At 42.5% G+C, this 16,463-nt stretch overlaps 1 protein-coding gene across 2 annotated transcripts in view; it reads left to right on the top strand.

The window, feature by feature from the left end:
- c8h3orf38 (chromosome 8 C3orf38 homolog) overlaps positions 1–16,463 on the top strand; it is a 48,060-nt gene that overhangs the window by 10,969 nt on the left and 20,628 nt on the right. Inside the window, exon 2 of one of the 2 annotated variants that reach the window (XM_056754819.1) lies at positions 8,583–8,758. In XM_056754819.1, coding sequence (XP_056610797.1) covers positions 8,583–8,758 — 176 coding nt within the window. Of the gene's footprint in view, positions 1–1,035; positions 3,096–8,582; positions 8,759–16,463 lie in introns of those variants that run through there. The other variant, XM_056754820.1, reaches the window with a different exon arrangement.

The raw sequence follows: 16,463 nt of genomic DNA, 5'->3' as shown, positions 1-16,463 counted from the left end.
ATATACCGTTTGCCCCGGTAACCTAAATGTGCCCGATAGGTGACACAACATTTGGCTTAGACACTAGATTCGTGGCCATTTTTTGAATAATGTAGTCAGCTGTACATGATATAGCCTATACCTATGTAAGAGAAGCATCGCTATAAGCACTTGCAACTAACTGTTTATGTTATGCTTTTGTCTTTTATGCCTGTGTTTGTGTGTATTTTCTTGACCATTATCTGTAGACATCACAAATAATGAAACCTAGCATTTTATTAAAAGTGATCATACAAACACAAAAAATAAATCCGCTATATGTTTAATGGACTGTCTCGCTTCCTTGCGCGGGAAGCAGTTTTTTCCCCAGAAGCTCTTGAACATAGGACGGAAGACAGTAATTTATGATTAACAATTAATTATAGTGTTTGTAGTTCATATCACCCACCATATGCACTCCTGTAACTTTAACCAGCAAATAAATAAAATAGTGAAGCATCTGAAAAACGACAGACAAATGTCTTTTTTGACTTACTTTAAGTTACTCGGAACTAAGAGCAATGTAAAACCAATCCTTGCCCGTCTGAGTGAAAACTGCTCATCCTGTTTTTCCGAGATTCAAACTACCTTAACCTCTATACTCTGGCGGCACAGGAAAAAAATACTCCAAAATGCACCAAATGAACATTTAGTATCCATTTCTGTGCGATACAGTACACAAAACGTGTATTGTAATGCGGCTATCGTCACAGCCCAAGTTCACAGTAAATAATATTAATGTTACAGATTAATACTGTAATTGTTGCATATTGTTCTGTGTTCTGTAATATTTTGTTCATTTATACCATGCATATTATTTACGATAAATGAGAAACCACAGCTTCAGTGCATTTCTACTATCAGATTAGGTTACTGAGATAAGCCTTTGATATCTCCTGTTAATCGAACACTGCACCTAACAGTATAATTGATTGCAAATGCGGTGATTTAAATGTGGACACAGTTTTAAGACCCAGGAAGTTTATTCATTCTCTTTTATTGTACTTTTATTTCTAGACTAAACGGATATCTGTGCCTGTGATGATACAGTTTGATGGCTCCTATCTCTGACACTCATCTGCCTTCAATACACTGCATAAAACCCACCAACCTGTCCCCTAATTATTTGTGCTCTGACCGGCTGTGGGTTTACAAAATTTTGTGACATAAGAACATAACATTCCTAAAACCTCTACAACAAATGGTCCTTCGAGCTGTATGAGTATTCCCTTCTGGTGTTATGAATTCTGACGAAGAGGTTATGATCGGGGCTTGTCCAAGGGCCGCACACGTACCCCAGCTCATCAGCAGCAGTTTGAGGTGCAGCATTTTGGGGGAAGACTATGACATCTGATCTACCTGGGAGAAGCACCTATTCATCAAACACCTCCTTCATCCTCCTTGCCCTTCGCCACCCCCTCTGGTGGTGACTTGATCTATTCTGTATACCCAACGCACCATCCTTCCAGTTATGAGCCTTCACCACTGAATGAATACCCCCAGTTATTCCATGGAGCTGGGTTTACCTCCTTGGTGCACGACATGGAGCTACGGCCCATTCAGCGGTCAGTTAATCAAAGTACCTCGCTCCCTGATAGCTGACTTCAATCAAATCAGGAACTAAAACCTTTGCACAATGTGTCCGGTGGTATCACAGTTCCCCAGCAAGGCCTTACGAATCCACGGCCTTAGCAGAAAATTATGTTACCCTGTCTAACAAAGGTGTAATAACTCACTTGCCAGTAATGTCCCAGACCTGGGGACATCCTTCTATTATCCTGCTGTGGAACCACACTTGGTGCGTGTAGTAGAGTAGGCGGGGCGAGACCGTGGTTCGAGTCCGGTGAGTAATTGTGAATTAGCGCCAGCTGTGCGCACACCGGGCTCGAATCACGTAGGAGATGGGAGCATAAAAGGAACGAGCGACCGGACCGTCGAAGAGAGAGGACCGGGCCCGAACTTATGTTATGTTTGTATTTATATTATGTTTTGTTCGCCGGCGGTCGTCCGTGAGGGGCCGCCGGCTGTTATATTACTTTATTAAATGTTTAAATGTTTGCCGGTTCCCGCCTCCTTCCTTCCATTTTATTGAGATGTGTTACAGTGGTGCCGAAACCCGGGAGGAAGGAGAGACATGCTGTCGGAGAGTCCTCGCCGCCGAGTGGCCTCGCGGTGCCGGAGAGTTCGGGCAGCGCGGACGAAGGGCGTACGCCAGTGGCTGCCCGAAGCGGTGGCTCTGGGGAAACGGAAGTGCACAGTGCGGCCACCGTCAAAACTTCGGTGGAACGGCGACCTTTGCTGCCGCGCCCCTGGGTCGAGGTGGGGTGGCTTTCGTCCAAATGGGAGCGGGGGGGTTGCCGCCGTCCGCCAGAGGCCGGAGCCTGTGTCCGTCCCCCGAGGGGGAGGAGCAGGGGGCGGAAGTGCCGGGTGAGCCACCGCCTGCCAGAGGCCGGAGCCTGCGTCCGTCCGCCCAAGGGGGAGGAACAGGGGACGGGGAACCCGCCCCGACTCCCGGATAAAGGAGGAGCCACCGCCGGCCGCCAGGGGGCGGACGGTCGAGCCGTCCACCGAAGCCCCAGGGCCACCGCAAGGCACCGCGAAGGAGAGTACTCCGGCTGGTTGAGGAACGAGCGGCAGCATGTCGGGGAACCGGATTTTTTTTCCCCCTCTCTCCCCTCTCTCTTTCCGGTCGCTCCGAGGGCTCCCGTCTCCGTTGTCTCGTCTCGTCGCTGCATACCCCCCACCCCACCCCCCCCGAGGGAGGGGGAGGGAGCTTGCACAGTCGCGGTGGTACCCCCCGGCCTGTGAGGGGTGATGGGGGTATGTAGTAGAGTAGGCGGGGCGAGACCGTGGTTCGAGTCCGGTGAGTAATTGTGAATTAGCGCCAGCTGTGCGCACACCGGGCTCGAATCACGTAGGAGATGGGAGCATAAAAGGAACGAGCGACCGGACCGTCGAAGAGAGAGGACCGGGCCCGAACTTATGTTATGTTTGTATTTATATTATGTTTTGTTCGCCGGCGGTCGTCCGTGAGGGGCCGCCGGCTGTTATATTACTTTATTAAATGTTTAAATGTTTGCCGGTTCCCGCCTCCTTCCTTCCATACTTGAATCTTGTTACAGTGCGGATTTATGATCCAGCTGTATATGGACTTCATCACCCTTCCTACGCCTAAAGATCTCCTAGAGCTATTAACACCGGTAGTCTCACCCTTACCTGTAACATGTGCATCAGTTCAAACAGCGGCTATTCCTATATAGCTATCCCCAGCTCATGCTCATTCAAATCATCCAGCCAATGTGTCCAAAGCAAAGCCTGATCTGTGAGTGACCAGCACAGCCTTCTTCCGGGTTTAAGAGAGTTTATAGGGGACATACACCTACGATCCCTAAGTTCAGTCGACCTGATCCAGGCGAGTTTGCGCGACTCAGAATAGTGCTGGACAACCTGCTCCCCCGGATGGGACGGAGCTCTTCAAATATAGTCGAAGGAAGCTCGACTGATTGCGTTTTCTTATTTGAATTCACTTATGCTGTTGACGGATAAGACAGCTGCTTTACCTTATAAATTTGGCCATCCAGATCAGCTGGCTTTGAGGATAGCCATGGTTCTTGAGAGTCCTGATGTAAAGAGGGGCGATAATTTCCCCCTTTAGGTGCAGTCGTTAGAGGGCCTGTTGAAAACCATGGGCCGTAAAGGTGAAGTGGAGCCAATTTGTGGGTCCCACATTGCTCACCTTCTCGGCAAGCAGCGAGCAGATGTTCATCATCATATTTTCCACCAGCCTGAAACTGTCCCTCACCTGGTTGACCTCTTGAACTGGCTACGTTATGAAACCTGGTGTCATGGCATGCAAGAAAAAATCAGTGACTAAGCCTGATTTCAGGAAGAGAACTCTAACCATTCTTCATGGAGTTTGAGAGTTTGTCCCTCCCTTGAGACTTCAGCAATTATGACTGTTGCACCTTGGACACCTTTGCTCTCCTCGACGATGGATCAGAGAATACTATTCTACTCTCCCCTGCAGTTAAGATGTTAGGCATCCATTGTATCCCTGAAGATCTTCCTCTGAGAATGGTATGAGATGATATTCAAGTCCTTCATGGTACAGCAATCTCTTTCCAGATCTCCTCTCTCTGTAAAGCAAAGACAAGCTATCAGATTAATCATGCCTTTTCAGCAGATTCCCTTACCTTGTCATTTCAGTCTTATCCGGTAACAGTTACAGTGAAAGTACAGGCACCTTCAGGGCCTTCCTATTTATACCATGACTGAGGTCCAGCCTTTGCTCCTCATTGGATCCGATCAGCCTCATCTAATCACGGCAGTTCTCACACGTTTAGGATGGACGCTCCAGGGACCCATGTACCCTCCATGGGGCGGCCTCTCACAGCACAATGATGTCTCCTAACTTTTGTCTTAGTTCAGGATGAATTTTTTCAGAATGTTCAACGATTGTGGCAGCTGGATACTTTCCCCTGTAAGGATTCCTTCCTTATGGCTCTCAGAAGGTTTGTCACAAGAAGAGGAATACCGGCCGAATTATGATCAGATAAAGGAGCAAACTTTCATTGAGGGGAAACTTCAGTAGATCATGCTACGATGGCTCTGGAGCTTCAGATTCAGTTAGCCCGTCAAAGAATCTGATTTCACTTCAATCCTCCATTGGCCTCCGACTCCAGTGGTATTTGGGAATAGGAAATAAGATCGGTCAAATCGACCTTGTACACTGTTCTCTGTTCCCAACCTATCCCTGAAGAAGTCTTGATAACAGTCTTCTTGAAATTCAAGGCCATCCTCAACTCGAAACCCCTGGGATACGTGTCATCGGATGTGGCAGATACCGACCCTGTGACACCAAATAGTCTCCTCATTGAGAGGCCAGATGTGTCCCCTCCTTAAGTGGTTTATCCGGAATATGAAATGTTGATTAGACGATGCTGGAGACATTCTCAGATCCTAGCAGACCAATTCTGGTCCAGATTCATCAGGGGATATGCCTAGTCTCCAAATTCTGCAATAATGGCAAGCCTCGCTTCCTGATCTAAACGAGAAGACCTTTGTCTCGCTCCTGGACTCTCAACAGCCGCGCATCTTATGGCCTGTGGGCCAGGTCATAAAGACTCACAAAATGCCCTGATGCTCATGTCAGATCCGCTGATGTGAAAATAAAGGACCAGACTAGCTTTGGGGGTGGCTGTTTTAAAGCCTCCAAAGAGAGAGACTCTTATGTTGAAACCGTTGCTGTAGTATCAGTTCCTCTCTATACTGTAGTCAGTGTTGCGGTAGCGGAGCTGTCATACTCTGGCAGTCGGCTGGGGCAGTGATTTATAACTCATATAATTCCTGTTTATTTGTTAATTAACCAATTGTTCTGCACAAGTGTATTATCAATGTAATTATTCGAATATAATTAGTTAATATAATTAACTGTTGTTAATTCTGTTAATTATTAAGATTATATAATATTGATGCTGCAGATTAATATTGTAAGTGTTGCCTATTGTTTTGCGTTCGGTTATATTCTGTTCATTATGTATACAAAATGCATATTTTTTACGATGAATGAGAAACCATGGCTTCAGTGCATTTCTACTGTTTAATAAGGTTTCTGAGATAAGTCTTTGTTAACTCCTGTTAATCGAACTGTGCACCTAACAGTATAATTGATTCCAAATGCGCTGCTTTAAATATGGACACTGCAGTATTAGGACCCAGGTAGTTTATTAATTCTCTTTATTGTACTTTATTTCTAGACTAAATGGATACTTCTACCTGTGATGATACAGTTTGATGGTTGCTACCTCCGACATTCATCTGCCTTCTTTACACTGAATAAAACTTATCAACCTGTCTTCTCCTTATTTGTGCACTGATCGGCACCCAGGGGCGTTTACTCAATTTTGTGACACCTTGTGAACTTGCAGTTGCTATACTGTACTCAGCGGCTGTTCAGCCGCACGCACACAAAGCGACATTGACATCTGATACCAACAATCTTTCTTTAGTTATATGATGTTGCTTTTGGTGCTAATAAATACATGGTTGGTTGTAAAGGTGTAATTTGCGGGTGGGTAATGTCCCCACCACTTTTTGGAAGAAATTAACAAATGCTTGTAGAAGGTGTGTATTGTTTAGGATCCTGAAGTATCGATACTTCCGATACTTAGGTTGTATCGAAAAGGATCGATCCTGACATAAAAACATTGATACTAATGGGTTTTTACTACTGATTTTATTGATCTACTAATGTAGCTAATAATTCTATAATGAAGAAAAACTATTTCCCATACACCTGGTTTTGCACACATTGCTCCTCTCTGTGCTTTGTAATCCGCAATCATGTGACTCAGCAGCACCAAGCGCAAGCAAGCAGACGCTGCTACAGCCAGCGAAAAGAAGAGAATCGTGTGGAGTTTTTTCACGTCGCAAACACTGCGAACTGCGATGTATGGCAGTGAGCCTTTTGGGGTAAAAGCCAAACATTTAAAGTTCTTTATTTTTTTAAACACTTTATTTACAATTGTGTGCACTTTGTTTATAAATTCACTTTAAAAATTGTAATGGAAGGGAGACATGTTCATTTGTTCTATTATTATGTCTAAACATAACACTGAACAAAAACGGAAAAGCAGTTTTAAAATCTTTGTTCTTCAGTAATAATTTTGTTTACTTTGTTTTTTTTATAAAGCTAAAGAAGTAGTACTGGGATAGGGAGAAATTGTTTTGTTATATATCGTTTTTCTGTTCTGTTATTTTGTTATTATTACTATTTTCCAGTAATAATTTGATGCAAAGTTCATGCTTGCAAATGCTATTACAGGAACAAATAACTAAATAAAAATATTTTGATCATGACATTTCATCTACAGGAAAGTCAATTTAAGTTCAAATTAATGCTTCTAAAAGTAAAAAATATTGTTATCGATATCGGCAATACTGGCACTATCTTTACCTGTTATCGGATCGATACCAAATTTTAGAGTATAGGCCACCACTACCATTAACATCTAAAACTCGACGACAACGCAGAATGCGCCACTTTCTCACCATCCCCAGTTCACACTGGAGTTAAATTTGCAGAGACCCGTAACTCCCGAAATGCGGCAAGTATGAAATGTTTGCAATCATTCATGCCCACTGCGCTTCCTTTTGCATCCAGTGTCCAAGCACAAAAATGTGAAAACCAATGAGCTTCTGACATTTATTTGTCATAGGTATAAACAGTTTTTAAGTTTAAAGCACTGCAACAGCCAAGTGACCTTCCCAAAACGACAGTTTGCGAACCACGCATACTGTTAGAGCTGGTTTCGAAAAGCGGAGTAGACAATGGAGAGGTTGCTCACTATATATGATAAATATTCCCAACAAGTTATTAAAGAAACAATTTACTAAAGTGCTGCATCTGATTTCCCTTTTTTGTTGCAGTTGATAACTGGCAATAACCAAGGCAAGACAACAAGTTCACACTAGACTAAAATGCAATTTACTTTTGTAAATCTTAGGTCAAATGTTATTAATATGTACATACAATATTTTTTAATGGTTCCCTGCGTGTTCCTGTTTGTCTTTATTCTGTGGTGGACCTTAGTCTAAAGTATGTTAAGGTTATTCAGTTAAATTTGGCGCAGTGATACAAAACTGTAATGTGGTTGACAGATCATTTCGAAGGCGGCGTCCTCAGGAGGTGGCGATTGACGGCCACATACGCTTTAGAATCTTGCTGTAGTGCTAAGGAATCGTGTTAAAAAAATGAAACACTGTTTGATGTGTTAAAGTTAGTACTATGTACTATTGTACTTGATTCCGCTTGCATTTGATTCGTGTGGAGCACTACTGCACGTTAATGTGAGGGAAAATCTAAGCAGCCATTGGGCGGGCATTATTTAAATGTGAGACATGTCTACGTAGTAACTGCCATTCCAGAGCTCAGGCCTTTCTGGAAAGTGATTGCTGTTAAAGAGAATATCTATGTTTAGAGTTGACTTTGAGCTTTATAACTTTGCAGATGTTTTTTATGCCCAAACAGCAAAGCTATACAACAAAGAGTTAAAAAAGCAAAATAGCATACAATTAGCTCTTTTAAATAGGCTATATGAATACATTTTAATTTAATTTCACTCATTGCTCATTGTACTGATTCATTTATGGATTTCTTTCCAGTCATTCCCTCTGACTTGGTTATTTGCAACAATATTACCATTTATAGTTTATTACCTTTGACATTTAAAGAAGGTGGACGTAATGCATAAGTACGCATGATGCCAACCCCGTAAAACAAAGAAGAGCACCAGTCGTCACTCTCTTTTCCTTAGTGGTTTGACTTATATGGCTGCTTTACAATAGCATGTATGTGTTATTATCTTGACTAATTGAGTCTTGTTATAATTAGTAGGATCGCATGAACTAAGGCTAACCTTTATGAAACTCATTTAACCGCTACTGATTAGATTAGTTAATTCAAGTCAGGTTTTGGATTCTAATCGCCACTTTTCTTTGCGACTGAAATAGGCCTCTTGTAATATAAGGTAGGCTACCTTCACATTTTGTTTTCTGTTCCATAGAGGCCATTGACGCCATAATAATTTACTCTCAAGATGCAGAAGAACTCCTGAAGAGAAAGAAGGTCCAACGTGATCTCATTTTTAAGTATCTTGCCAGCGAGGGGGTTGTCATTCTTCCTAACCCTGAAAAACATCAGTTAATCAGAAGGACCCTTGAGTTTTGGTCATCTGGGGAGGTGGGTGTCATCAATCTACTTCTTATTACACAAATCTATTTTTCAGTTTGTTCATTTACTATATAAAGAGTTTGGTTGCAAAATGAGAACTCAGTTTTTTATTGTGGATTCCAATTAATATCAGTTAAACTGCAGTTGGTTTGTTTTGAATTAAGCCATAATAACTTAAAAAATACTGCTATCTAACACAATAAAAACATGTTAACATAATGTAAAAAGAATGTTGAAAAATTCTCTCTAATTTTGTAAACAAACTCTTCAAATTTAAAATACCTTTTTATTAGTTTCACTCTTTCAGTTGTATTAGCTTAGATTTACTTTTGTAGTATTTGTAGTTTCAGTTATGTTTTTTTGTATATTAAACTTAAAATGTTAACTTTCAGCGTTTTAGTATGTGTTTGGTGGAATTTTATTGAAGGCATGTTGTAAATGTATTACATTCAGTGTAATTCATTCAATACCCCCACTAATATTGGCACCTTTGGTATATGGAGATGGACTGGAGGTTGTTTTTGTAAATGACTATAACATTAGGTTGAGGCTTAGTAGAAATTCATGCACGTTTTGTGAATTAGGGGGAAAGTTTCCATGAGAAATTAAAATGTGCGTATAAATCTCACAATAAAGATCTACGCAAATATTAGGGAATGAGACCCAATGTCTAATGCACTTTCCAATCTGTATCGCACACATGCTATACTGGTAAATTTATAAGTTGCAGAGACCGATTTTTCGTTGCATGTGTGACATATATTTCAAACTGTACAGCCCTGCAGTTATTATTAATTTGCATTAGGACAAAAGAAAACAACAGTCAATATAGGTGAATGCAAATAAACACAGTTTTGAAAATTGTTTTTACAATAAAAGCAATACATATTTTTTAGTCGGGATCAATAGCCACTTTTACATGCAACCAGATAATCCACTTGTAATTGGTCATTGATGGCATTCATCGGTGGCTCATTTGGATTAAAAAAACCTTCATGTAAACACCTTAATTGATTAGATTCACATCGATCTAAATACAATTTTACACCCATTTTACGCTCACTGCACTGGCTTCCTGTCAAATACAGGATTGATTTTAATATCTTTTTGTTTGTTTATAAAGCTCTTCATAATCTATTTCCTCAATATTTAACGGATTTCCAGATCCCATACACTCATGGTTCCCAGATCAAGACTTAAAAATCTTTGAAAAGATCAGTACTCTGGTTAGTCAGGTTAATCAGTCTCATGGGGCAGTTACGTGACTTTTTGGAGGATTTATTTGGAAAATGCGAACCATCTCCCATTATTCGCAATAACTCTGACTGGTTCTGATGTGAAATATGGAGGGTGGGGCTAGTGGTCGACCAATTATCGAACTGGCCGATTATCGGCGTCGATATTAAGGATTTAGCCGATAAACGATATCGGTCATTTTCAAAGCAGATTTGCCTATAAAGTAATTTAATTTTGAAATGCGCTATTTGGCTCTGATGCAGCCAAGGATTTAGTGAGAGCAGTCGGAACACGTCACTCTAGTTTTTTGCCTAGAGTAATGCCCCCCCACTGCTCATCTGATTTGTTGGGACTAAGTCACGAGTCCGGCCAATCAACGCGGGAGGCTGCGGAACAGAAAGTTTTTTTCACTCTCGCACCGAAAGCACTTACTAACTGGAGCTGCTTCGGGTTCATGCTCTCTGAGGTAAGGCAGCATCAGACGTTGAAATAAATCACAATCAACTACACTGAGGATGCAAAACACTTTAATATAATCAGTGCCTGAATTTCGGTGTAGTTTGCGGGTTTCCTGCAGGTTCCGCAGGATTTACACATTATCATCATGTAGATATAATTCACATCCATAGTATAACAATGATTTTGTTCTGCAAGCGAGCAGCACACTGCACACGCGTTTCTTGTAATTGATAGAGCTGGCATTTTGCACGTCATTTTAAGTTACGCCATTTCAAAAATACAGGCCATGTTAAAGCATAAAGAACTTTAATCGTCGGTCTTCAGTCAAACACTCTCATGCACGCGCGGACAAACACACACGACTCCGCATCTCAAGCTGCTCGCGACAAATGTTAGATCGGGTTATTTTTCGCAACTTATTTATACACATTAATGTTTAGAGACTGATGATTAAATGCCCGTCTTACCGACAATACACTCAAGGAATAGGCTAATGTACTAAATAAGTGTGCCTAAAATATGCTTTTAATGTTATAGCTTCATGAAAACATTTGCAGTCATTTCAACAACATACACAATAAAGCTATGAAGGCAATTAAATTATTTACACTTATTATATAAATTCAAATTGTGCTAGTTAATCCAATGATGAGCAAAATTATTAATTAAATAGTTCTGGTATTGTATGCAATGTTTAAGTCATCAGAACATATTTATTCCATAAATAAATTTAATTTATTCCATTCAATTCATTTTTTTTATTGAGTGGTTTTTACAATGCATTTTTCTTTCCAAGCAGCTTTACATGAGAAAAGACAAATAAAACAAAGAAAGTGTGTATAAAGACGACTTAGAAGGCCCACACCCATCTAATATGTTTAGCCATAGTTTAAAAACGAACCGACAGTCTTTTCACACTTTTTATAACAACACGGCGATCTCTGTTTTTCGTAGCATTGTTTCTAGATCTAGAGCGTGTATGAAATGTGTTTTCTGCCAATTTAATGCCTAACCCGGTGAAGGAGCAGCCTTCCCTCCCGTCGCCGTCAGTCTGTGTGGAGTCTTGTAGTTTTGAATGGAATTGATGAAAGACCAGCGGCGACATCAGGAACGTCTACAGGCAGTTGTGTACTTTGACATGAGCGGAGTTGTACGTCGCCACAACTGACGCGTGACTCTAACGTCGCTGAGAAGTACATCGCCACAACTGACGCGTGACTAACGTCGCGTAGATGTATTGAAAGCTGTTTGGGTCATATTTTGCCATCAACCAGACGCCTGATGTTCAGAAGACGCCTGTTTTTTTACGGCGTGTAAGCCATACAGATGCCACAAAGTATGGCGTTTTGTAGCACATTCGCTGTTTAAGCAGAGTTAATAACGGCGTTTTAAATGCACCGCATTTTCTACACAGTCCAGTCCCTCCAATGAACAGAACGACCTGTTTAGTAGAATGTCCATCTGAATAACGTTTCCTGTTTTTAACTTTATTGCGAAAACTGTTTAGACTTTCATTATGTGATATTTGAGATATATGTCTACAAACAGCATTTGCTTGTACGTTCATGAAAAATGTATTAACTTTGCTTACGCAAGTGTTAGCTTCGGTAGCGTAGTGGACAGCGTGCGTGGCAGCAGTGCAGTACCGCTTTGGTGTGTGCCACTTTCGTACACTTGTGATCCGATCGACCAAAATGCGTCTTAACATTTTTTATTGGTAACACTTTATAATAAGGTGCTATTTGTTGGCAATTAGTTAATGCATTAGCTAACATAAACTAACAAGGAACAATTCTTCTAAAGCATTTATTAATATTAATTCAAGTTAATTTCAGCATTTACTAATAAATTAACATTAGTTTATGCACCATGAACTCACATGAATAATTTTATTATGAACTAACATTGACAAGGATTCCTAATTTATGACAAATTAAATTGTTCATTGTTAGTGAATGCTGGCTAATTCATTTACTAATGTCAACTAATAGCACCGTATTGTAAAGTGTTACCTTTTTATTTAATAAACAAATTATAAATGTTCTTCAAGAGCAACCCAGAAAAGTTCAAAATAGCCACATATCTAACAGGTCTCAAGACAGAAAGCATTCAGACAGCAGTCTGATTCAAACAATATGCTTTTGTTCCTATAATTTACACATTCATAAATACTGTATCTACATACTGTACCTACATGAACAATGTTTTGCTTGATTAAAATGAGTACAGCTGCACTAAATGTGCGTGCAGAAGATGTGCACAGGATTCCAAATGAATAGATGTCTCTCCGTAACCGTAGCAAAACCTGCGCATAGTTTTTTTTGACTATGTCAAACACTAACCTCATGACTCAGGAGACGTACTGTGTGAGCTGTGACAATCAAAGCAGTCACTCAAAACACCTCAGAACTAAGTGTGCCTAGGCCCTTTTGCAAGACTGTAGTAAAATTTAATCTAAATAATCTCCAGGATAGTTTCTTTATATGACAATGTGTAGTAAATTACCTGTAAAATCATTTAGATTTGGCAGGAGAGATGAAACCAGATCAAAGCACAAATTGGTGTTAGCTTCCTGCTTTTTAATTCATTGTATGTTGTGAAATAATGACTATTATTTAAAATAAGGGTGTGGCGAGGGGAGCGTGGTTCAGCACGGTCTGTGCAGAGAGAGAGTGTCGGGAGAAAGACGGTGAGAAGGCAGATCAACGGTTTAGTGAAAACACCTGCTTCTCGTTCTAGTAATTGGCGAGGAGACGCTTTAAAACCCCAAGGCAGATCTGGAGGAGGTGAGAGAGAGCGGCTGGGAAGACGAGTGCGCCAGGAGACAGAGACGTTGCGTCCAAGGAACATTGGCAGACGGAATCTTAAGATCCAGAAGGATCGAGTGGGACTTTAATTTTGAAACCCGGAAGTGTGAAATCCGGAAATATTGTACAATAAAGAATCTTACCGTTTTCCCAGCCACGCCGACCCCGACTCCTTTCTTCCACACCCAGACGAACCGTGTCACAAAGGGATAGGAAATAGTTGAAACACTTTACAATATGATGCTATTTGTTAACAGTTATGAATTAACTAACATGAACTAACAGTGAACATCAGCATCAACATTCTTCTTTGGCACCCAATGGAGGCGGACGCATTTCACTCCCCGTCCTCGCCCTTATTTTCCCTGCGTGCACTCCTGTCTCGTCTCGTCTATTGAGAGAATCTCTCTGCACTGCTCTCCAAACTGGAAAATTATGGATCTTATCGACGAGAAGATTGGGTTCTGGGGAACGTGACTGCCCTGACAGAAACATTCGCAGCTGGCTACACGGTGGACGCGTGGTAGAGATGGCGGATCGTGTGTCTGGGCTCTTTCCGTGGAGGACATTTTCGGAACCATGATAACAGGTCTTCTGTTGATTGGATTAGGCTTTGCCCTTGGTTATCGAAGAATTCAGAAAACGGGAACAGCTGTCCAAAGCCTCACAAGGCTGCCCGTCATGATGGAAGCAGTGGGAAGAGCATTCAGCATGGAGACTGAGACTTTTAAACGCAATATGGATTCTATCATGGAGAAGCTCACGGCTTTTCAAAGGAAAATTGATGGTGTTGGAGACCAAAATGGTCAAAGAGAGTAGCCGTGGAATTGGAATAAGGTAACTCGCTCAAAGACTAAACAATCGCAATCTTATCTTTTTCGGCTCCCCTGAACCAGCACTGGCCTCGGCCAAGGCTGCTGCTGGAAAATAAACCCTGGGAAGAGCACTGCAGTCAGACGCATGCAGTGCGTTCCTCCCCCATTCTACAGACACCTGCTGATTACAAACTATAACACATACACACATATACACACATATATAAAGATATGCATTCACCTCCCCACCTCCGATCCCTCGCCTCCGTCGCTTTGAACCGCCATCCTGACAAGCGGGTCTGTGACCAGCGCCGTATAAAGGCTGCAGGACCGGATGGCTGCTTGCCAGAGCTGGATTACCTCCCCTGTTGCAAAATCGTGTGTCTATGGTGTATTATGTGCTTTTGTTGCTGAGGTGTTTTTCATGGTCTCACACTGTACTCCCCAAGGAGCATAGTCTGGGGGTTTTTTTCTCCTCACCTTCCTCATGTTATGCTGTATTTTTCTTCAAAAATCCCTGCATTTCACTGCTGATTGTACTCTGTATGATTGTGTATGTTACAATAAACCTACCTACCTACCTGAACTTATTAATGTTATTTCATGTTAATTTGAAAATATTTTATGTGTTTCTAATGACAAGTGCTAGTAGTGTAAGGCTATTACAATGTATTAAGCCATACATCTCTCTTTACACTGGTTTCCCAATAATAAAGAATTTGAACTTTTTAAGGCTTAAAGGCTCGGCATAGACGAGGTGAGTGGCGCTTTCGTTCCTCGTTTTTGGGTAAAACAAAGCTTGAAAACGTTGAGAGACGTTATGGTGTTTTCGAGAAAATCCAACAGCCCCTCAGGACATGTTAACGAGGAGGCTTAATGCTCCAAAATGGTCTTGATAGGCATATTGAGGAAGTTGGTGCAAACTGCCCACTCCTGCGTGATCAATATGATGGTTTTCACTGACGCACATTTTAGTGTAAAATTATCACTCATTGTAATCTTTGTCTAGTTTACAATCAAAAACAAATGTACACTTTGAAAACGTCTTTGTAACGTCTGTAACCTGATGGAGGGAACGAGACGTTGTGTCGAGCCGACAAATGGGGTTAGCCCTTGAGAACCAATCAACTCTGACTACGATAGAAGAGGCCAATGAAATTTGCGGAATGAAATTTGCATGCCGGTCTCCGCCCCCGGATATCCGGTATAAAAGGAAGACAGCGTGCAGCATTCATTTACCTTTTGTCATGAAGAGCCTGAGAACCTCTCACGACTACAGCAGAGGACGATACGTGTTGTGGCATAAGAGACACAACGTCTCGTTCCCTCCATTAGGGAACTGAGGTTACAGACGTAACCAAGACGTTCCCTTTCTGTCGGTCTCTCGACGTTGTGTCGAGCCGACAGATGGGGTTCCTTTTGGAAAACACCACAAAGCTGTATCGTTTCACAATCTATAGCGAAGCAACGGTAAAAGGCCTGGGCGTGTCAGCACGAGAAAACTTTCATTGCGAAAATGTAACCTTGCAGTGGAGGGAGATCGCATGGAACGTGCGCACTGAGTAGTTAACTGCGAGGTGGAGGTCCCCCTGGGAGAATTCATGGGTTACCAGGAGTGGGAACCATCTCATGAGGATACATCAGACGGAACAGCCCACGGAGGGGGTGTTACAGACATCCGGTAGCACTTGGTCCGGTTAGAGCTATCTGTGATAGTTCATATGTTTTCCCAGCCTAAGGGGGAAGGCTGCTTTGCCCAGCCAACCCCAGGGGGTGATGGCTTAGTGATGGATGGATTCCTGTTCTACACTCGTGCTCTTCTTCCCTGACCATATACAGTGTCTGTTTAATGAGGCTCATTGGGGGAAGGCGTACTTACGCTTGTCCCGCGGCCAGCTATGCGCAAGGGCATCCGTGCCGAGGGGACCTCGGACAGGGAGTACCAAGCGGGAAATGGATGGTGTCACAAGAGGAGAACAGGAGTACCTGGGCCTGCCAAACAGCATCCAAATGAGCTGGACTGCGCGGGGGTGGAGTCGCCACTCTCGGCGAGGCATATACTTATGAGAGAGCGCGTCGGCTGTCTGGTTCAGGTTGCCTAGGATGTGTGTGGCCCGCAGGAGCTGATCACCTGTTGACTCCACCGGAGGAGGCCTCGGGCAAGTTGTGTTAGCTGCCATGAGCGTAAGCCACCCTGATGATAGATGTACGCGAAGGCTGTGGTGCTGCGGACAGCATGTGCTTGTCCTGCACGAAAGGCCGTAGCCTCCTCAGTGCAAGTAGCACAGCCCACAACTCTAGGCAATTGGTATGCCAGCGCAGGCGGGGCCTGTCCAGCACCCTACTACTGCGTGCCCGTTGCACACTGCACCCCTACCCCTGCAGGGAGACGTCCGT

Source organism: Triplophysa dalaica, chromosome 8 (genome assembly GCF_015846415.1).
Source record: "Triplophysa dalaica isolate WHDGS20190420 chromosome 8, ASM1584641v1, whole genome shotgun sequence".
Classification (NCBI taxonomy): domain Eukaryota; kingdom Metazoa; phylum Chordata; class Actinopteri; order Cypriniformes; family Nemacheilidae; genus Triplophysa; species Triplophysa dalaica.
This window is presented reverse-complemented; position numbering and strand designations above follow the sequence as displayed.